Source organism: Salvelinus fontinalis, chromosome 42 (assembly GCF_029448725.1).
Source record: "Salvelinus fontinalis isolate EN_2023a chromosome 42, ASM2944872v1, whole genome shotgun sequence".
NCBI lineage: Eukaryota > Metazoa > Chordata > Actinopteri > Salmoniformes > Salmonidae > Salvelinus > Salvelinus fontinalis.
Window position 1 is genome coordinate 22,371,283 of NC_074706.1, and position 22,158 is coordinate 22,393,440.

The window sequence follows — 22,158 nt, forward strand, 5'->3', positions numbered from 1 at the left end:
ATTGTTACCTTACCAATGCTGGACGGTGCTTACACTTGACTGGCAATGGCAAAACATATGACTGGGATATACTATATTTGATTTTTAACAATAATAATGAACCATCCGAAACTGAATAGGCAAAATAAATGAGCTACTATATTCACAACTAAAATAATGGATTATCTTAGTTGAAAGATATACCATTTATTACTGTATCCCCCTTCACTTTTTGTTCATTTCTCTAAGCCAATTTCCTCATTGTCAATTTGTTTTCTCTCGTGTATGCCCTTTGTATGCATACAAACAGTTTGTAAACTGTAAAATAAACTCAAAGTAGGATCATTCCATCTTATATTCAGACCAATATTGCTTCCACTCCTTTAGGGTTCAATGTTGATATCTACAGAACACTGTTAGATGACAGATAACATCTTAACTTTAGACAGCCACATTAAAGTAAAGCACTTTCATATCTAGAGCGTGCAATTTGTTGATATTTTTTTCAATGGATCTTATGTGTGTGTAACATTTAATGTATGGATGAGCAGGAAGGAAAAACTGTCAATATGCAGAACTATATGGATGGCGTGGAAGTGTATCATAATACAGAACAAACAATGAATGGCAATGCTTTTATATTTCTGTTACAAACCATATGTTTAAGTATGAATCATGTATATGAATCATAATCATGTATACTTGAATCATGTATAATATTGTAAAAATCATATCAGTCATTCTGTAAAAAATGTCATATGATAATAAATGAAACTTTGTTTGAAATGTAGGTGTCAATTGCTTTATTTCAGAATCAAATCACCCAAAACTAACCAGTCAAAACTATCCAATAAATGTTGTCCTCTATAATATACAAAGATTCATTATAGGGTGCAATGGTGCATACATTATGGATTTGGTTACAAACACCTGCTCTTTCTATTACAAACTGACCAGGTGAAAGCTATGATCTCTTATTGATGTCACTTGTTAAGTCCACTTCAATCAGTGTAGATGAAGGGGAGGAGACATGTTAAATAATTTTTAAGCCTTGAGACAATTGAGACATGGATTGTGTATGTGTGCCATTCAGAGGGTGAATGGACAAGACAAAATATTTAAGTGCCTTTGAATGGGGTACGGTAGTCGGTACCAGGCACACCGGTTTGAGTGTGTCAAGAACTGTAACGCTGCTGGGTTTCACACAAACAGTTTCCCCATGTGTATCAAAAATGGTCCACCACCTAAAGGGAATCCAGCCAATTTGACACAAGTGTAGGAAGCATTGGAGTCAACAACTTTTGACACCTTGCAGAGTCCATGCCCAGCGGAACTCAGGCGGTTCTGAGGACAAAGGGGGGAGGGGGAAGGTGTTCCTAATGTTTAATACACTCAGTGTATACAAGAACATAATCTAATAGCTCTTCCTAGTGGTTGAAAAGAACCACAGCAACCCGGGACAACTTCAGTTGGCAAACGTAGTCAAACGTTGCAGGTAGAAATGTCATGAATAGAATATGACACCTTATTACACACTGAACAAAAATATAAATGCAACATGGAACAATTTCAAAAAATTTCCAGAGTTTGAGTTCATAGAAGGAAACTAGTCAAACGAAAGAAATTAATTCCTTAAAAAATATAAAAGTAGGGGAGTGGATCAGAAAACCAGTCACTATCTGAAGTAAACACCATTTGCCTCATGCAGCGCGACACATCTCCTCCCCATAGAGTTGATCAGGCTGTTCATTGTGGTGTGTGGAATGTTGTCCCGCTCCTCTTCAATGGCTGTGTGAAGTTGCTGGATATTGGTTGGAACTGGAACACGCTGATGTACACATCAATCCAGAGCATCCCAAACATGCTCAATGGGGGACATGTCTGGTGAGTATGCAGGAATGGAAGAACTGGGACATTTTCAGCTTCCAGGAATTGTGTTCAGATCCTTGCGACATGGGTCTGCATTATCATGCTGAAATAGGAGGTGATGGCGGCGGATAAATGGCACGACAATGGGCCTCAGGATCTCATCAAGGTATCTTTGTGTATTAAAATTTCCATTAATAAAATGTAATTGTGTTCGTTGTCCGTAGTGTATGCCTGCCCATACCATAATGCCACCGCCACCACAGGGCACTCTGTTCACAATGCTGACATCAGCAAACCGCTCGCCCACACAACTGCCCGGTACAGTTGAAACCGGGATTCATCCACGAAGGACACTCTTCACCAGCATGCCAGTGGCCATCAAAGGTGAGCATTTGCCCAGTGTAGAACTGCAGTCAGGTCAAGACCCTGGTTAAGACGATGAGCATGCAGATGAGCTTTATTTATATTGCCCTGCTGAACGCACCCGTTCCTTTCTTTTTTTATACAGTACCAGTCAAAAGTTTGGACACACCGCCTCATTCAATGGTTTTTCTGTATTTTTACTATTTTCTACATTGTAGAACAGCGAAGACATCAAAATTATGAAATAACCCAGAATCATGTAGTAACCAAAAAAGTGTTAAACAAATAAAAATGTATTTTATATTTGAGATTCTTCAAAGTAGCCACCCTTCGCCTTGACGACAGCTTTGCACACTCTTGGCACACTCAACCAGCTTCATGAGGAATGCTTTTCCAACAGTCTTGAAGAAGTTCCGACATACAGTGGCTTGCAAAAGTATTCACCCCCTTGGCATTTTTCCTATTATGCCTTACAGCCTGGAATTAAAATGGATTTTTGGGGGGTTTGTATCATTTTGATTTACACAACATGCCTACCACTTTGAAGATGCAAAATATTTTTTCTTGTGAAACAAACAAGAAATAAGAAAAAAAAAAAATGAAAATTGAGCCTGCATAACTATTCACCCCCCCAAAGTCAATACTTTGTAGAGCCACCTTTTGCAGCAATTACAACTGCAAGTCTCTTGGGGTATGTCTCTATAAGCTTGGCACATTTAGCCACTGTGATTTTTGCCCATTTTCAACAAAAAACTGCTCCAGCTCCTTGGTTGGATGGGTTCCGCTGGTGTACAGCAATCTTTAAGTCATACCACAGATTCTCAATTGGATTGAGGTCTGGGCTTTGACTAGGCCATTCCAAGACATTTAAATGTTTCCCCTTAAACCACTCGAGTGTTGATTTAGCAGTATGTTTAGGGTCATTGTCCTGCTGGAAGGTGAACCTCCATCCCGGAAGACTGAAACAGGTTTCCCTCAAAAATGTCCCTGTACTTAGCGCCATCCATCATTCCTTCAATTCTGACCAGTTTCCCAGTCTCTGCCGATGAAAAGAATCCCCACAGCATGATGCTGCCACCGCCATGCTTCACTGTGGGGATGGTGTTCTCGGGGTGATAAGAGGTGTTTGGTTTGCGCCTGCGCCAGACATAGCGTTTTCCTTGATGGCCAAAAAGCTAAATTTTAGTCTAATCTGACTAGAGTACATTCTTCCATATGTTTGGGTAGTCTCCCACATGCCTGTTGGCGAACACCAAACGTGTTTGCTTATTTTTTCTTTAAGCAATTGTAACGGATGTGAAATGGCTAGCTAGTTAGCGGGTACGCGCTAGTAGCATTTCAATCAGTTACGTCACTTGCTCTGAGACTTAAGTAGGGTTTCCCCTTGCTCTGCAAGTGCCGTGGCCTTTGTGGAGCGATGGGTAACGATGCTTCGTGGGCGACCGTTGTTGATGTGTGCAGAGGGTCCCTGGTTCGCGCCCGTGTCGGGGCGAGGGGACGACGTAAAGTTATACTGTTAGATTGATGCTGTTGACCCGGATCACTGGTTGCTGCGGAAAAGGAGGAGGTTGAAAGGGGGGTGAGTGTAACGGATGTGAAATGGCTAGCTAGTTAGCGGGTACGCGCTAGTAGCATTTCAATCAGTTACGTCACTTGCTCTGAGACTTAAGTAGGGTTTCCCCTTGCTCTGCAAGGGCCGCGGCCTTTGTGGAGCGATGGGTAACGATGCTTCGTGGGCGACCGTTGTTGATGTGTGCAGAGGGTCCCTGGTTCGCGCCCGTGTCGGGGCGAGGGGACGACGTCAAGTTATACTGTTACACAATGGCTTTTTTCTGGACACTCTTCCATAAAGCCCAGCTCTGTGGAGTGTACGGCTTAAAGTGGTCCTATGGACAGATACTCCACTCTCCACTGTGGAGCTTTGCAGCTCCTTCAGGGTTATCTTTGGTCTCTTTGTTGCCTCTCTGATTAATGCCCTCCTTGCCTGGTCCATGAGTTTTGGTGGGCGGCCCTCTCTTGGCAGGTTTGTTGCCGTACCATATTCTTTCAATTTTTTTATAATGGATTTAATGGGGCTCAATGGAATGTTCAAAGTTTCATAGATATTTTTATAATCCAACCCTGATCTGGACTTCTCCACAACTTTGTCCATGACCTGTTTGAAGAGCTCCTTGGTTTTCATGGTGCCGCTTGCTTGGTGGTGTTGCAGACTCTGGGGCCTTTTCGAACTGGTGTATATATACTGAGCTCATGTGACACATTGCACACAGGTGGACTTTATTTAACTAATTATGTGACTTCTGAAGGTAATTGGTTGCACCAGATCTTATTTAGGGGCTTCATAGCAAAGGGGGTGAATACATATGCACGCACCACTATTCCATGTAATATTTCTTTTGAAACAAGTTATTTTTTCATTTCACTTCACCAATTTGGACTATTTTGTGTATGTCCATTACATGAAATCCAAATAAAAATCAACTTCAATTACGGGCTGTAACGCAACAAAATAGGAAAAACGCCAAGGGGGTGAATACTTCTGCAAGGTACTGTATGCTGAGCACTTGTTGGCTGCTTCTCCTTCACCCTGCGGTCCAACTCAATTAGGTTGAGGTCAGGTGATTGTGGAGGCCAGATCATCTGATGCAGCACTCCATCACTCTCCTTGGTCAAACAGCCCTTACACAGCCTGGAGGTGTGGTGAGTTATTGTCCTGTTGAAAAACAAATTATAGTCCCACTAAGCGCAAACCAGATGGGATGGCGTATCGCTGCAGAATGCTATGGTAACTATGCTGGTTAAGTGTACTTTGAATTCTAAATAAAATCACTGAGTGTCACCAGCAAAGCACCCCCACACTTCCTCCATGCTTCACTGTGGGAACCACACATGCAGAGATCATCCGTTCACCTACTTACAGGTCTTCCTTTCCTGTGGTGGTCCTGAGAGTCATAGCGCTTGATGGGTTTTGCAACTGTACTTGAACTTAAAGTTCCTGTAATTTTCCACATTGACTGACCCTCATGTCTTAAAGTAATGGACTGTCATTTCTCTTTGCTTATTTGAGCTGTTCTTGCCATAAAATGGACTTGGTCTTTTACCAAATAGGGCTATCTTCTGTACACTACCCCTACCTTGTCACAACACAACTGATTTGGCTCAAACGCAATAAGGAAAGAATTACTACAAATTAACTTTTAACAGGGCACACCTGTTAATTTAATTCCAGGTGTCTACCAATTGAAGCTGGTTGATAGAATGCCAAGAGTGTGCAGAGCTGTCAAGGCAAAGGGTGGCTACTTTGAAGAATCTCAAATATATTTAGATTTTTGGTACTACATGATTCCATATGTGTTATTTCATAGTTGATGTCATCACTATTATTCTACAGTGTAGAAAACAGTAAAAATACAGAAAAACCCTGGAATGAGTAGGTGTCTGCAAACTTTTGACTGGTACTGTACATACGGTATGTTTTCACTTTGAACACTCATCTGTAACAGAACTGTATCACAAAATAACAATTTCAATCAAGGAGTGTGATTTCGTATGAAAAAGATAAAACAATCATTAATGTTTGGCATTTTGTATTTGACATTTTTGTAGTGCAACTTAACATAACTGGCCATTTCCTTTATACATGGACAGTTAAACATTCAATTAGAATGCAATCATTTCAGTCACTACTGAACCTACAGTTTGTATTTTTTCTTCTTAACAAGGCACTTGTAGTCAAGTCTGATTCATTGAATGTTTGCATCCATCTAGTAAAAAAACATGGAACCAGAAATATAAAGCATGTCCCCTTAACTGAAACTCCTGGGCCTCTAAATATTATCTGGATTATCGATGTTCCCACAACCATCTTTTCACAGCCTGTAAAAGTGCATTGTGTTTGGCATTGTGGTTACGGTATTACCATGGTTACAGTAGGCTATTACAAGGGTGATTACTCCACTCGGCACTTGATCTTTTTGCCGTAGCTGTCGACCACATCTGGGGTGATGCTCTCGTCCTCCTCCACGTCCTCTGTGACGGACTTGCCCACCAGCTGGAAGATGTCCTCGGGCGGAACGCCCTTCGGCTCGCCCACCTTCACCCCCAGCATGTCCATACCAAGCACCGTGCCTTTGGGGATCGCCACCTTGGCCACCACTGATTTCCCCAGCTGGAAGAGAACACAATCAATGTATTAAAATAAGTTCTGACATCCTTTCCTGTTTGAAGCAACGAACCAAAGATCATATAGCCTATAGGGTACAGACTTTTTCCAGGTCAGATGACGAGGTTAGGGGAAAAAAACACGTAGCCTTAACACCCACCCACCCCTGAATTGGAATAAATGCTTAAATAATGTTTGTAAAAAAGATGACCCCATTGTCTTACATCAGATGGCCATCTGCAATGGTTAATGGCAGTCAGGCTATGTGGTAGCGTAAGAACAACGCCATCTGTTGGAATACAATGAAAAGTGCCCATCCAGGAAGTACCTTATCGTGGCATGGCTTCTCACAAGGCAGCATCTGCTTGATGCCCGTCCCCAGAGACCTCTCCACCAATCGAATGGCTTTGACCAGCTCTATCAGCTCAGAGGGCTCCAGAGAAGCTTCATGGTCACTTCCCTTCCAGCTCTTGTCCAGGGTCACATGACGCTCAATGACCTTTGCCCCCAGCGCCACTGCTGCCACGGAGATGTGGACCCCAGACTCGTGACCGGAATATCCAATGGGAATATCAGGGAATTCCTTCTGGTATTCCTATGAACGAGATCAAGGGTCATTTTCCTGCCTCAAAACATGTATTCTCTCTGGACTTAGCCTTAACCACAGACTAGCAATATGACTGTTGCACAAGTGGTCCATTGGGGCGGCAGGTAGCCTAGTGGTTAGCGCGTTGGGCAGGAACAAGCTGACAAGGTAAAAATCTGTCATTCTGCCCCTGAACAAGGCAGTTAACCCACTGTTCCTAGGCCGTCATTGTAAATAAGAATTTGTTCTTAACTGACTTGCCTAGTTAAATAAAGGGTAAATAAAAAAATTTAACAACAGAAATAAGATGCACCATGTGTTTAGGGGTGATCTTGACTGAAACAATTCCTTCATTCAAACCAATGAAAAACTCTTACTGCGATGACACGCAGGTTGACATCTTCAGCCTCCAATGGGTAGGCACTGGTGCACTGCAGGATGCAGAAGTTCTGATTGTGTTTCTTGACCGTCTGGTAGACCCGTCTCATTGTCTCCATTGACTGCATGCCACTGGATACCACCATGGGGCGACCTAGCATTAAACCAAAGAGATGTGAGATTTCACACAACAAACACCTATGCTTCGCTTTATTCTTGATATTGCAAAAGTTTTACTACACTTTCACGAGTATAAAGTAGACCAAATAAACAAATTACTTCAGAAGCTAAAATGTTCATTTTTACATTTAGCAGCCTAAGACACCCAATATCTATCATACTGTAAACTTTAAAACCACTGACCTTTTTTTGCAGTCTTTTCCAGATAGGGAAAGTTATTGGTGTCCCCTGAACCAACTTTGAAGAAGGGCACATCAAGCTCATGTAGGAACTCCACAGCCATCTAACAAGAGATATACAACAAATAATTAATACAGTTTTTTATATGCATTATACAGGCCTAATCAATATAGTACCACAGTAGGAGTCATAATAACCCCAAAAACCTAACAGTCAAACAGGGAAATGGTTCCAATTGTTTCCCCCCCATTCATTTTTCCCATAGGGGATTTTAGAAACTCTTAAAATAAAGGCTGTGTTTCATGTAGGATCACCCTGGCGTGACGTTTTGATAACCGTGTAAATCTCTCTAAGGTGACTTATCAATTTATTTGCCTGCATTTACCCAACAAAAAAAAAATGCTACTTAGCTGCTAATGTGGCTGTCAGAAAGAACTACAAATGCCATGATGATCGCCACGACACTGCTGAATCGAGGCAAAGGTAAGAATCTCTGGATTAACTATATACAAATCATCACCCTGTCCGAGAGAGATTTAGATGGTTATCAAAACGTCACGCCAGGGTGAGGATTCAGTAAACACCGCCCTTATTTTAGGCATTTCTAAAATTCCCTATAGGAAAAATTAATTGTGAAACAATTGGAACCATTTCCCTATTTGACCGCTAGGTTTTATGGGTATTATGACACCCCCACAGTGGGGATCTATGGGCCTATTCCACATCACCATCATTCTTACCTCGTCCATTCCTGAAGCAGTAAAGAAAATTCCAACCTCCTTTGCATAGTTCTGCAGCTCTACGTATTGTATATGACTGAACTCAAGATGGCGCTTGTGCTCTCCGTATGTCTTTCCCCAGGATTGTTTGGAGGTGTACGGACGCTCCAGGGCACGCTTGTTGAACTTGTACTCAAGCTCACTCTTCTGAAACTTGGCGCAGTCTGCCCCGCAGTCCTGTGAATTGATTGTCAATACGAATAGGGTCACATAGTTGTAAAATGTGTTGCCAAGGAGGATGAGGAGGAAACCTTGTTTAAAATCTTCTATCATTTATTGGGACTGGGATGCGGCACTTTGGGGTGTGGACCCACCTAAGTGCCGCATTTCATGATGACACTCACCTGTCTCGAACAATGAGAGAAGACTTGAAATAGACAAGATGGCGACAGACATTGTCGGATTACCTCAGAGCAAAACATTAATAAATTCAAACCTGCAACTGGACAATGACATTTTGGAAGATAAAGGGTTGGCTGAATGAAAAACAAAGATAGCGTCGCCAAGTTAAGGTTGGTCGAAATGTCACTGTGCTACACCAAACAGTACGTAACCTAACTCACAGTAAGGCCAGAATGGCATTTCACTGTACTTGTGCACATGACATTAAAAAGCTTAAACTTGACTTGAATGGATATCAAAAATCTTTGGTGAAATCACATTATCATGTGCAACAATCTATAGCTAACACACCCACTGCCTTTCATAAAACACAGTCAAATGGTGTGATCATTTCATATATGGGGGTGGGTATCTGTTGTGCCATATCTCTGGCAGGAAATCCATTTCCACCCATATCAGTCCTTAATAAATTGACCAATATATGCCCATGGTCTCAATGGCACAAGTTCACAATTTGAAATACAGCCCCAGCAAGCAACAGAGCAGGCTAATGTCATTTTACAGTCATATGGGCACTGGAATCGATCATTTCCTCATTGGCACGGTAGCAGGGCAGCAGTCAGACAAGAAGCAGTGTCATGCAAGAGACTGGACTGTCAGTTTTAAAACGGCCAAAATAGTCAAATGCATTTATACTAAAGAAGCCGCTAGTTAACGAGCAAGTAAGTCAGTACCATGGTCCCCAATACAGCAGCTGAGTAAAGTTAACTGATTCATTTTGCTACTAACATTACCTTGGCCATTTTGATCATTTTCTTGGCAATTTCGATATCTCCCTGGTGGTTCTGTCCAATTTCTGCAATAATAAAACAGGGGTTAGAACCCCCAATCATCCTGCCAGGACAAAGCTCGAATTTCAGAGGCATTTTAGAAATGTGATAAATGCGGTTTCCTAAAATGTTTGTAGCGATAAGATGGCTAGGTTCTCTTGCTCTGAACCAGTAGTACAGAGACAGTCAGGTGTGTGTTCTCGCGGAAGAAGTCGAGCTAATTTCCACGTTGCACATCCGGAATCCACGTGGTTTCCTCTCCACTTCATGTTTCAAAATAAAGGTTCTCCCTTCACTCACAGGTCATTTCAGGATTCTCAAGAGTCAAAATGTGAGACATTGTAATTAATACTTTTAAAAATTATTATTACAGAAGAAGTATAAACGTCAATAATTATTTGAATACCGTGTATTTGACTTTTAACACAATTTAATTTCACATCCTCCGATATAGAAAAGTAAACATCCACCACATGTATATAAATAAATGTACCATATATTTTTAAAAAATGAAGTCAAGGCACATTTGTTATGTTTATGTAAAATTGTAGAATTTTGAAATTGAAAAACATATTTTTGGATGACAGCCAGGTGTATTTTGTTACACCAAAATGAACGTCTGTTTTAGAGGAATGAAAATCAACAGTCTGCCACACAAACATTTTTTAAATTGTCCACAATGAACACTTGTGATGCAGAGTAAATATTATGTAACTAATAACATTTTCAGCTAGAGTTATTAAGGTTAAACTTGTCATTCACTAACAGCTGAAAAAAACAACTGCAACAGCAAAAAAAATCCACGTTTAACATGTTATGTTTATGTGATATTGTTGAATTTTGCATCTGAAAAATATATTATTGGGTGACAGCCAGCAGTATATTGATTGTTACACAGAAATGACCATGACATTTTTTTTGGGGGGGGGGGGTGATGCAACTAATGTAGACATTAACAAATGCATTTCTATCACTTCCAAAATAAAAACATTTAATTGAGGAGGATTACCAAGATGGCTGCACGGTGGCTTCAATACAGCGCCACCTGTCAGTCATCCAGGGTTTATGCACATCATTGTTCGAAAACCCCATTAGTAAAAAAAAAGGGCTTAAATTATAGTTTCAGTATAGCTTTAGTTTTTCAAATGTTTTTCTTAATTATTTTATTTTAAGTTTTTGTTTACCATATTTAACCTTGCCAGCTACATTGCGTGTGCGAGCGTTGCAACTGTACTTACATGTTATTCAATGATTTCCCCCACATTTCACACATGCTTAAACGTGCCTCTGTGTAGCCAAGAGCTAAAATAGAACTTGGTTCTATTTGAGATGCACATGTGTTGACTGTCGCCTCCTTATTGGATTAAAGGAAAAAGATACAAACCCACGTGGATGCTTGACAGACACGAGGAGAGAATAATTAAAGATAATTAACTAGGTTTCCTTTTTCATCTGTGGATTTATCGCTGGAGTAGAGAAACACACGATTTTGTATGACTCCGGGTCAAAATTCTACAAAGCACCAGCTAAAAACAGGACAATATGCAGGTAAAATAACAACCCAATGTTCATCTCCCAGGACAAATTAACTAGCAACAGCTAGCTACCTAAATGTCCATGATTGTTTCATGTGTGTTTCGACCTGTCCACAAATTAATAGTCTGTTCACAGTTGGCTTTGATGTTTTAACCTGAGTGTCAAGATCACATCTGATGTGGATGAACAAATAAGCATGCGGATGCAGGCGTGTTGCCAGTCGGATGCAGGCGTGTTGCCAGTCGGATGCAGGCGTGTTGCCAGTCGGATGCAGGCGTGGACTGGCGTGTTGCCAGTCGGATGCAGGCGTGTTGCCAGTCGGATGCAGGCGTGTTGCCAGTCGGATGCAGGCGTGTTGCCAGTAGAGTCAGCATGTTACAACTTCCCCAAACCAGCCGCTCAAGTGCATACACATGTTGATTTTGACTATCCCCATCAGACTTTAGTTCATGACACGCAGGTTAAATTAGCAAAACCAACTACGGTATATTCATTTGGGGACAGGTCAAAACACACAACACATTCATGGATATTTAGCTAGCTAATTTGTCCTGGGACATGAACGTTGGGTTGTTCGTTTAGTTTAAATGTAGGGTCCCTTTTTTTGCTGGATCTTTGCAGAATTTTTTATCATACAAAATCCTGTTCTCTACTCCGACAATTAATCCACAGATTAAAGGGGAAACCTAGTTAGTTTTTGGATAGGGTTCTTTGATTAATCTCTTCTCGTTCAACTGTCAATCACCCACGTGGGTTAGTATGCTCGCGAAAACCAATGAGTAAAATGGAGAGGGGGACTTGCAGGCGTTAAGGTTCTGAAATAGAACCAAATTCTATTTCAGCGCCAGGCTATGCAGACACCCGTGAGCAGTTAAATAGTTGAATAATGGGTACATTTATTTTGCAACGCTCCCGCACGAAATGTGGCCTGTCTGGTGATACTGATAGTTGAGATTGATGGTCTGTTTACATAGCAGGTTATGATAATTAACGTGGCAGGTTAGGTCAATTCACGTGGCAGGTTAGGGGAACCTAAACGCAACCCTGGTTGGCTCAGCCCTTGTTGTTGTAGCCGTCCACCATACGTGGCGTGATGCTCCCATCCTCCTCCACGTCCTCTGTGATGGCCTTGCCCAGCAGCTGACCCATGTCTTCAGGAGAGATGCCCCTCGGCTCGCCCACCTTCACCCCCAGCATATCCATACTCAGCACCGTGCCTTTGGGTATCCCCACCTTAGCCACCACTGACTTCCCCAGCTGGAAGAGAAAATAATATGGAGATTTCCTCCTACAGTATGTGCTGTTGTACAAAGAGAATACTTGATGTAAGGGAGGTTTATGACAAACATAATGGGCCTACTTTATAAAAGAAAATTAATATAACATCATTATAATTTGAGAAAGTAATTATTACAAATGTCAATGGGAAAAATATTGATTTTGTATATTTTTGATATATGTTGTATATTTTCTACATACAGTGCCTTCGGAAAGTATTCAGACACCTTCACTTTTTCCACATTTTGTTACTTTATTCTAAAATGGATTAAATAAAAAATGCTCCTCATCAATCTACACACAATACCCCATAATGACAAAGCAAAAACTGTTTTTTAGAAATGTTTGCAAAACAGAAATACCTTATTTACATTAGTATTCCGGTGCCCCCGCACATAGACACTGTACCAGCACCCCCCTGTATATATTGTTATAATTTTTACTGATCCTCTTTAATTACTTGTTACTTTTATCCATATTTTTTTTTAACTGCACTGTCGGTTAGGGGCTCGTAAGTAAACATTTCACTGTAAGGTCTACTACACCTGTTGTATTCGGATCATGTGACTAATAAAATTGTATTTTATTTTATTCAGACCAATTTCGAGTCTCAAGCAAACGAACTCAGGTGCATCCTGTTTCCATTGATCATCCTTGAGATGATTCTACAACTTGGAGTCCACCTGTGGTAAACTAAATTGATTCAACATGATTTGGAAAGGCACACACGTCTATTTAAGCTCCCACAGTTGACAGTGCATGTCAGAGCAAAAACCAAGCCATGAGGTCAAAGGAATTGTCCATAGCTCCAAGACAGGATTTTGTCGAGGCACAGATCTGGGGAAGGGTACCAAAACATTTCTGCAGCATAGAAGGTCCCAAAGGATACAGTGGCCTCCGTCATTCTTAAATGGAAGAAGTTTGGAACCTCCAATACTTTTCCTAGAGCTGGCAAAACTGAGCAATCAGGGGAGAAGGGCCTTGGTCAGGGATGTGACCAAAAACTCGATGGTCACTCTGACAGACCTCCAGAGTTCCTCTGTGGAGATGGGAGGACCATCTCTGCAGCACTCCACTAATTCAGCCTTTATGGTAGAGAGAACAGACGGAAGCCACTCAGTAAAAGGCACATGACAGTCCGCTTGGAGTTTGCCAAAAGGCACCCAAAGGACTCTCAGACCATGAGAAACATGATTCTCTGGTCTGATGAAACCAAGATTAAACTCTTTGGCTTGAATGCCAAGCGTCACGTCTGGAGGAAATCAAGCACTGCTCATCACCTGGCCAATACCATACCTACTGTGAAGCATAGTGGTGGCAGCATCATGCTGTGGGGATGTTTTTCATTGGCAGGGACTGAAAGACTAGTCGAGGGAAAGATGAACAGAGCAAAGTTCTGCAAACAGAGAGATCCTTGATGAAAACCTGCTCCAGAGTGGCTTCGAGCAAGTCTCTGAATGTCCTTGTGTGGCCCAGCCAGAGCCCGGACTTGAACCTGATCATCCGGACTTGAACCTTGAAGGAGTTCCCACATATGATGAGCGCTTGCTGGCTGCTTTTCCTTCACTCTGCAGTCCAACTCATCCCAAACCATCTCAATTAGGTTGAGGTCGGGTGATTGTGGAGGCCAGGTCATTTGATGCAGCACTCATCACTCTCCCTCTTGGTCAAATATCCCTTACACAGCCTGAAGGTGTGTTGGGTCATTGTCATTTTCCTGTTGAAAAACAAATGATAGTCCCACTTAGCGCAAACCAGATGGGATGCCGTATCGCTGCAAAATGCTGTGGTGGCCATGCTGGTTAAGTGTGCATTGAATTCTAAATAAATCAGATGGTGTCACCAGCAAAGCACCATCACACCTCCTCCTCCATGCTTCATGGTGGGAACCACACATGCAGAGATCATCTGTTGACTAAATTTGGACTCATTGGACCAAAGGACAGATTTTTGTCTAATGTCCAATGCTCGTGTTTCTTGGCCCAAGCAAGTCTCTTCTTATTGGTGTCCTTTAGTAGTGGTTTCTTTGCAGCAATTCGACCATAAGGGCCTGATTCACAGTCTCCTCTGAACAGTTGTTGAGATGTGTCTGTTACTTGAACTTTGTGAAGCATTTATTTGGGCTGCACAAACTCTAATGAACTTATCCTCTGCATCAGAGGTAACTCTGGGTCTTCCTTTCCTGTGGCAGTCCTCATGAGAGCCAGTTTCATCATAGCACTTGATGGTTTTTGCGACTGCACTTGAATAAACTTTTTTTCCGGATAGACTGACCTTCATGTCTTAAAGTAATGATGGCCTGTCGGTTTCTTAGCTTATTTGAGCTGTTCTTGGTCTTTTACCAAATAGGGCTATCTTCTGTATACCACCCCTACCTTGTCACAACACAACTGATTGGCTCAAAAGCATTAAGGCACACTTGTTAATTGAAATGCATTCCAGGTGACTACCTCATGAAGCTGGTTGAGAGTATGCCAAGAGTGTGCAGAGCTGTCATCAAGGCAAAGGGTGGCTACTTTGAAGAATCACAAATATACAGTTGAAGTCGGAAGTTTACATACACCTTAGCCAAATACATTCAAACTCAGTTTCACAATTCCTGACATTTAATCCATGTAAAAATTCCCTGTCTTAGGTCAGTTAGGATCACTAATATATTTTAAGTATGTGAAATGTCAGAATAACAGTAGAGAGAATGATTCATTTCAGCTTTTATTTCTTTCATCACATTCCCAGTGGATCAGAAGTTTACATACTCAATTAGTATTTGGTAGCATTGCCTTTAAATTGTTTAACTTGGGTCAAACATTTCGGGTAGCCTTTCACAAGCTTCCCACAATAAGTTGGGTGAATTTTGGCCCATTCCTCCTGACAGAGCTGGTGTAACTGAGTCAGGTGTTGGCCTCCTTGCTCGCAGACGCTTTTTCAGTTCTGCCCACAAATGTTCTATGGGATTCAGGTCAGGGCTTTGTGATGGCCACTCCAATACCTTGACTTTGTTGTTCTTAAGCCATTTTACCACAAATTTGAAGTCATTGTCCATTTGGAAGACCCATTTGCAACCAAGCTTTAATTTCCTGACTGATGTCTTGAGACGTTGCTTCAATATATCCACATAATTGTCCTGCCTTATGATGCCATCTATTTTGTGAAGTGCACCAGTCCCTCCTGCAGCAAAGCACCCCCACAACATGATGCTGCCACCCCTGTGCTTCACGGTTGGGATGATGTTCTTTGGCTTGCAAGCCTTCCCCTTTTTCCTTCAAACATAACGATGGTCATTATGGCCAAATAGTTATATTTTTGTTTCATCAGACCAGAGGACATTTCTCCAAAAAGTATGATCTTTGTCCCCATGTGCAGTTGCAAACTGTAGTCTGGCTTTTTATGGCGGTTTTGGAGCAGTGGATTCTTCCTTGCTGAGCGGCCTTTCAGGTTATGTCGATATAGGACTTGTTTAACTGTGGATATAGATCATTTTATAACTGTTTCCTCCAGCATCTTCACAAGGTCCTTTGCTGTTGTTCTGGGATTGATTTGCACTTTTCGCACCAAAGTACGTTCATCTCTAGGAGACAGAACGCGTCTCCTTCCTGAGCGGTATGATGGCTGCGTGGTCCCATGGTATATATACTTGCGTACTATTGTTTGTACAGATTAACGTGGTACCTTCAGGCGTTTGGAAATTGCTTGCAAGGATGAACCAGACTTGTGGAGGTTTACAATTATTTTTCTGAGGTCTTGGCTGATTTCTTTTTATATTTTCCCATGATGTAAAGCAAAGATGCACTGAGTTTGAAGGTAGGCCTTGAAATACATCCACAGGTACCCCTCCAATTGACTCAAATTACGTCAATTAGCCTATCAGAAGCTTCTAAAGCCATGACATAATTTTCTGGAATTTTCCAAGCTGTTTAAAGGCACAGTCAACTTAGTGTATGTAAACTTCTGACCCACTGGAATTGTGATACAGTGAAATAATCTGTCTGCAAACAATTGTTGGAAAAATTACTTGTGTCATGCACAAAATAGATGTTCTAACTGACTTGCCAAAACTATAGTTTGATAACAAGAATTTAGTGGAGTGGTTGAAAAACTAGTTTTAATGACTCCAACCTAAGTGTATGTAAACTTCGGACTAGTCAACTGTAAATATATTTAGATTTGTTTAACAATTTTTTGGTTACTACATGATTCCACATGTGTTATTTCATAGTTTTGATGTCTTCACTATTATTCCACAATGTAGAAAATACTAAAAATAAAGTAAAAACCCTTGAATAAGTAGGTGTGTCCAAACTTTTGACTGGTACTGTATGTAAATGTGATATTCCGGTTTTAAATGTTTTATAAATTAACAAACATTTCTAAAAACCTTTTTTTGTCTTAAGTCATTTTGGGGTATTGTGTGTAGATTGATGAGAGGGGGAAAAAACGATTTAATATTTTTTAGAATAAGGCTGTAACGTAACAAAATGTGCAAAAAGGGACGGGGTCTGAATTCTTCCGAATACACTATGTCAAAAATATACTATATAAATATTTTCCCTTTGCCATTCATAATATTAACAGTCTCCAAAAAGTATGTCACATTTATTTTCAATTAAACCTCCCGAGGCCAACTCACCTTGTCATGGCAGGCTTTCTCACAGGGTAGCATCTGTTTGACGCCCGTGCCTTGGGCCCGCTCCACCAGGCGGATGGCTCTGACCAGCTCGGTCAGCTCAGAAGGCTCCAGCGACGCTTCGTGGTCGTTGCCCTTCCAGCTCTTGTCCAGGGTCACGTGACGCTCCACCACTTTTGCCCCCATTGCCACTGCTGCCACGGTGATGCTGATACCCCTCTCATGGCCGGAATATCCGATGGGAATATCAGGGAATTCCTTCTGGTATTCCTACAGTATGTCAGGAAAATGGAGAGTGAAATACCATGGGTCAATTCATTTCCTTCCCATCGGAACACAAATATGTCAAATTCTTGTCTCTCTCTCTCTTCCATTGCTGTGCACTTGACTCAACCGACGTTTCCTTATGACATTACCCCGGGGTGACAACAGATAACATGCTGATCCTGCTCGACAACCCCTTCCTTGTAATAAACCAATGGGAAGTCTTACTGCTATGACACGTAGGTTGACATCCTCAGGATCCAATGGGTAGGCACTGGTGCACTGCAGGATGGTAAACTTCTGATTGTGTTCCTTGACCGTCTGATAGACTCGTCTCATTGTCGCCATTGACTGCATCCCACTGGATATCACCATAGGCCGTCCTGAAGTTAAACAAAGTTGTAATTTCTACAGTAACTAACTTCACTGATATGACACATATTACACATTTTGACAACACATTCAGAGTATAACATTTAACTTGTACCACAGTAACGTGTGGCAAAGATGTAGTGCATATATAACACAGTGTTAACTTAAATCACGGACCTTTTTTTGCAGTCAGTTCCAGATAGGGGAAATTGTTGGCATCGCATGAGGCAACTTTGAAGAAGGGCACATCAAGCTCATCCAGGAAGTCCACAGCCATCTAACAAGCGTTGCAAAGCAGTTGGGGTAGTCATGCATGTTTTTGCTTGAAATCCGGAATATCTACACAGTCACAGCAAACTAATTCAATGGACATTAATCATGGAATAACCTCTTACCTCGTCCATTCCAGAGGCGGTGAAGAAAATTCCAACCTCCTTTGCATATTTCTGGAGCTCTCTATATTGTTCATGACTGAACTCTAGATGACGTTTGTGGTCACCGTATGTCTTTCCCCAGGAATGTTTGGAGTTGTACGGACGCTCCAGGGCACGCTTGTTGAACTTGTACTCAAGCTCACTCTTCTGAAACTTGGCGCAGTCTGCCCCGCAGTCCTGTAAATTGATGTCAACGTGAGTAATAGCGTCAAACACGCACACACACACACACCCTACTTCCATTTATGCAGATCCATGCACAGCAGCAGTACAGTATCAGGATCATAGCAGAAAAGACCTTTCCCCTCAGTCCTGCCATTTTTTTATTTTTTATTTTTATCCCATTTCCTCCCCAATTTTCGTGGTATCCAATCGCTAGTAATTACTATATTGTCTCATCGCTACAACTCCCGTACGGGCTCGGGAGAGACGAAGGTCGAAAGCCATGCGTCCTCCGAAGCACAACCCAACCAAGCCGCACTGCTTCTTAACACAGCGCGCCTCCAACCCGGAAGCCAGCCGCACCAATGTGTCGGAGGAAACACCGTGTACCTGGCCCCCTTGGTTAGCGCGCACCGCGCCCGGCCCGCCACAGGAGTCGCTGGAGCGCGATGAGACAAGGATATCCCTACCGGCCTAATCCGGACGACGCTATGCCAATTGTGCGTCACCCCACGGACCTCCCGGTCGCGAACCCAGATACTCTGGTGGCGCAGTTAGCACTGCAATGCAGTGCCCTAGACCACTGCGCCACCCGGGAGGCAGTCCTGCCATTTCTACATTACCTTTTGATTTGAGGTTATTAAAGGAAGATTTACATGGGGGGGGTGCAGGATGACTAAGTTTCCCCACACTCATACATGTATATGTGCGCCTTTCTATCCGATGTCGCCCAGCCTGTTATATTAAACTGAAGCTTAAGCCACACTAAAGGACAGTTTCTCTGACACAGATCCAGCCTAGTCCTGGACAAAAAAAAGACTAAATTCTGCATTCAGCATGTTTTTTGTCCAGAACTAGGGTTAATTTGTGTCCAGGAAAGTCTTAGTCCTTAAAGTCTTACAATGTCTCTTCATTTAGCTTCCATTACCTTGGCCATCTTGATCATTTTCTTGGCGATTTCAATATCTCCCTGGTGGTTCTGTCCAATTTCTGCTATAATAAAACAGGGGTTAGAACCCCCAATCATCCTGCCAGGACCAAGTTCGAATGTCAGAGGCATTTTTTAAATAAAAGTGATAAATTAAGTTGGTAAATGATTAAGAGCCTATGGCAAATTAATCACGCTCTTTTTAAGGATGGGATTTTCAGAGGCAGTCTTGCACAGTGGATCGAGGAAGAAATTGCTTATCGTCTGCCCTTTTATACACTTCCCTAAAGTCAGCCTATCTAATGATAAGCCAGTGTCCTCACCAGTCATGCAACAAGTGACTGCTCGGACCTGTTTTTTGTAGTCTGTGTGCCAGTCTATTTCTGTTCACCTCATGGAATCTTCCTTAGTCAATCTAATTTGGCAAGAGCACAAACAAATCTGGGACAGGCACCTTTTTTGTGGGCGACCCAATATATTAGCAAATATATTCAATAAGGAAATTGTACAGTGAGACCAAGTTCTCTCATGTACAGTTTAGAGATGTACAATTAGTGAAGGAGATGGTCTTATAAGTAGGATGTTGTTTTTTTACTGGGAAAAAATACCCACATTGAATGCAGTTTATTAAAAATATGATTTATTTTGAGAAAATGTAAAATACTGTTTTATATTACTGTTTTATATCTTTACCTTTTTATAGCATTATATCATCTTAGTATGACTAGATTGTTTTTATGTATTTTTAGGGATTGAAAGTAGTGTTAGGTTCGAGCTCTTTGTGTATGAGAAGTGTCATTATTTAGTGGAGTGCAGTGGACTGTAGGAATGCGTACTCCCAATAACTCAAGGCCTCTCCTGACTGATAAGAAATCCTGTGACATGCACAAAGAAATCCTGGGTGATGGAAAAGTACTGAAGTACATCTTTGTGGAAGGGAGAGGATGAGAGCTGTGGGTGTAAGTGGACACGGCACTGTATTGAATGTATGTATTCAGCTGGACATCTTTGTTGAGTACACGTTTGAAACGTCACTTTGAATTTGGGCTCTTTTGTATGATAAATATGTCTATGGTATATTGAGATACTGGTCTTCTTATCAATTGGCGTTGTCGGTAGGATATCACACTTAAGGAACAGAGAGTTTTCTGTAGAGAGTGGAGTTTCAAAAGTTTAAACAAATCTTAGATATGGCCATTTAGGGAACATCCTGTGTGTGTGTGAGTGAGTGAGTGAGACAGTTGGATACATCCTGTCAGTAACTGGTGGATAGAGCAACCGTTACTAAATCTGAGAGGATAGAGATAGTATTTAGGACTTAACAGCGTATGGTTCTGGGGTTGGAATTGTATCTAACACAGATTCCCACCGGAGAATATATTGTGCATATAAAAAATATTCCTAAATAAATGAATGAATCAAGAAATTCAGACTAGAAAATGAACACAATTAGTGAGTGATGATTGGTGCTGAAAGGATACATTATAAAAGCGTCACAATATAACCCACAACTTGGAATGTTAGTCGTTTTAGGAGTCACTGCTTACTGGGAATAAACTTGGGTTCCAATTTAGGAATATGATGGGAATGAGAGACATTGCCAGTTCATTGAACCTATACAGTCAGCCGTCGAAAAGTAGCTTTTGTAACAAAAAATAAAGGGAGGCAAGGACTGAGAGCATTCCGATGATATGGCTCTTTCTGCCTCCCAATCCACCATCTGGTGGGCACAAACAGAGAAGCAAGCAAAAGAGAAGTTTAGAAGTGGGTATAGAGGTAGCCACAGTACGTTTCCAGAGACAGGAAAGGACATCTCAGAGGATGTGTTGAAAGACGTGAACATGGTACGTCATCAATGAGCTATAATAAGAACTACAGACAGCCTCGGACACCGATTTGTGGGGGCTGACATCTTGCTAGTTCTGGTTTCCGGAGCTCATTAGTACATGCCCACTAGCACTGGAGCCCAGCCAAGACGTGCATTCCAGGAAAAGCCAGAGCAGGCCGTAGATATTGATTAGTTATGGAGGGGAAATCTGCAGGCATGAAGAACCACCACACAACCACTGAAAACATGAAGAAAATGTGTACGCAAGTAAGTTATTCAGTACTAAGAGGACAGTGGTCTAGCTTGCTCTATTAGTTTTTGTTTCTTTGTTTTTGAACCTTTATTTAACTAGGCAAGTCAGTTAAGAACAAATTCTTATTTACAACGACGACCTACCCCGGACGATGCTGGGCCAATTGTGCGCCACCCTATTAGTGATGGGCATTCCGGCTCTTTTTAGTGAGCCGGCTCGTTCGGCTCAGCTCACCAAAAAGAGACGGCTCTTTTGGCTCCCAAACGGCTCTTTAAAAAAAAATATGCATTTGGAATCAATCAAGTTTATTATTATTTTTTATATATAGTATAGTAATACAGTATAGGCCGACAGTAGCCCATCACTGCTATAATATACACCAATTATCAAATATACCACTTGAGTGAAATTAGAAGCCTATCAAATTGCGTATATATATCAGAGACATCCCATATCCCATTGACTCTATATCTTCGATTAACCTCAGGAGAGTTGAAAATTATGATCATAGACTAGCCAGTATTGTTGACAGTGTAATTCACGTGTCTTTGCACTTAAAATGTTTTTTTTTCTTCTTTGAAACAATCGTTGCTTTACACATTTTTATAGTGCAGAAAATATGATGCACACTTGCTGTAGCCTGCATATAGATGGCTATAAATTAAATTACTAATATTCTAATTCCTAATTCTATAGTACCCTTGAGATTCAAGATTGGCAAACCCTAGGCACGCTGTAGATCATGGGACCCTTACGTATCAGGTGTAATCATATTCCCTTTGTGGTTGGTGCACAGCACAGTCAATAACAATTCCTAGTTTCTGACTGGCC

The 22,158-nt window shown here is 41.6% G+C and overlaps 2 protein-coding genes across 2 annotated transcripts; both read right to left on the minus strand.

Moving 5' to 3' along the window:
- Window positions 1-5,781: 5,781 nt before the first annotated feature.
- On the minus strand, window positions 5,782-9,874 carry LOC129841014 (sialic acid synthase-like). The gene is made up of 6 exons (XM_055909115.1): window positions 9,613-9,874; window positions 8,438-8,653; window positions 7,701-7,800; window positions 7,337-7,491; window positions 6,702-6,968; window positions 5,782-6,379 (listed from the first exon to the last, which is right to left on the minus strand). Exons 1-6 carry the CDS (start codon window positions 9,742-9,744, stop codon window positions 6,161-6,163), a joined length of 1,089 nt encoding a protein of 362 aa, XP_055765090.1. The 5' UTR covers window positions 9,745-9,874; the 3' UTR covers window positions 5,782-6,160.
- A 186-nt stretch (window positions 9,875-10,060) lies between these two features.
- Window positions 10,061-19,484, minus strand: LOC129841015 (sialic acid synthase-like). The gene is made up of 6 exons (XM_055909116.1): window positions 19,247-19,484; window positions 18,118-18,333; window positions 17,900-17,999; window positions 17,579-17,733; window positions 17,090-17,356; window positions 10,061-12,441 (listed from the first exon to the last, which is right to left on the minus strand). The coding sequence occupies exons 1-6, from the start codon at window positions 19,376-19,378 to the stop codon at window positions 12,238-12,240; spliced, it is 1,074 nt and encodes a 357-aa protein (XP_055765091.1). The 5' UTR covers window positions 19,379-19,484; the 3' UTR covers window positions 10,061-12,237.
- Window positions 19,485-22,158: the final 2,674 nt, after the last annotated feature.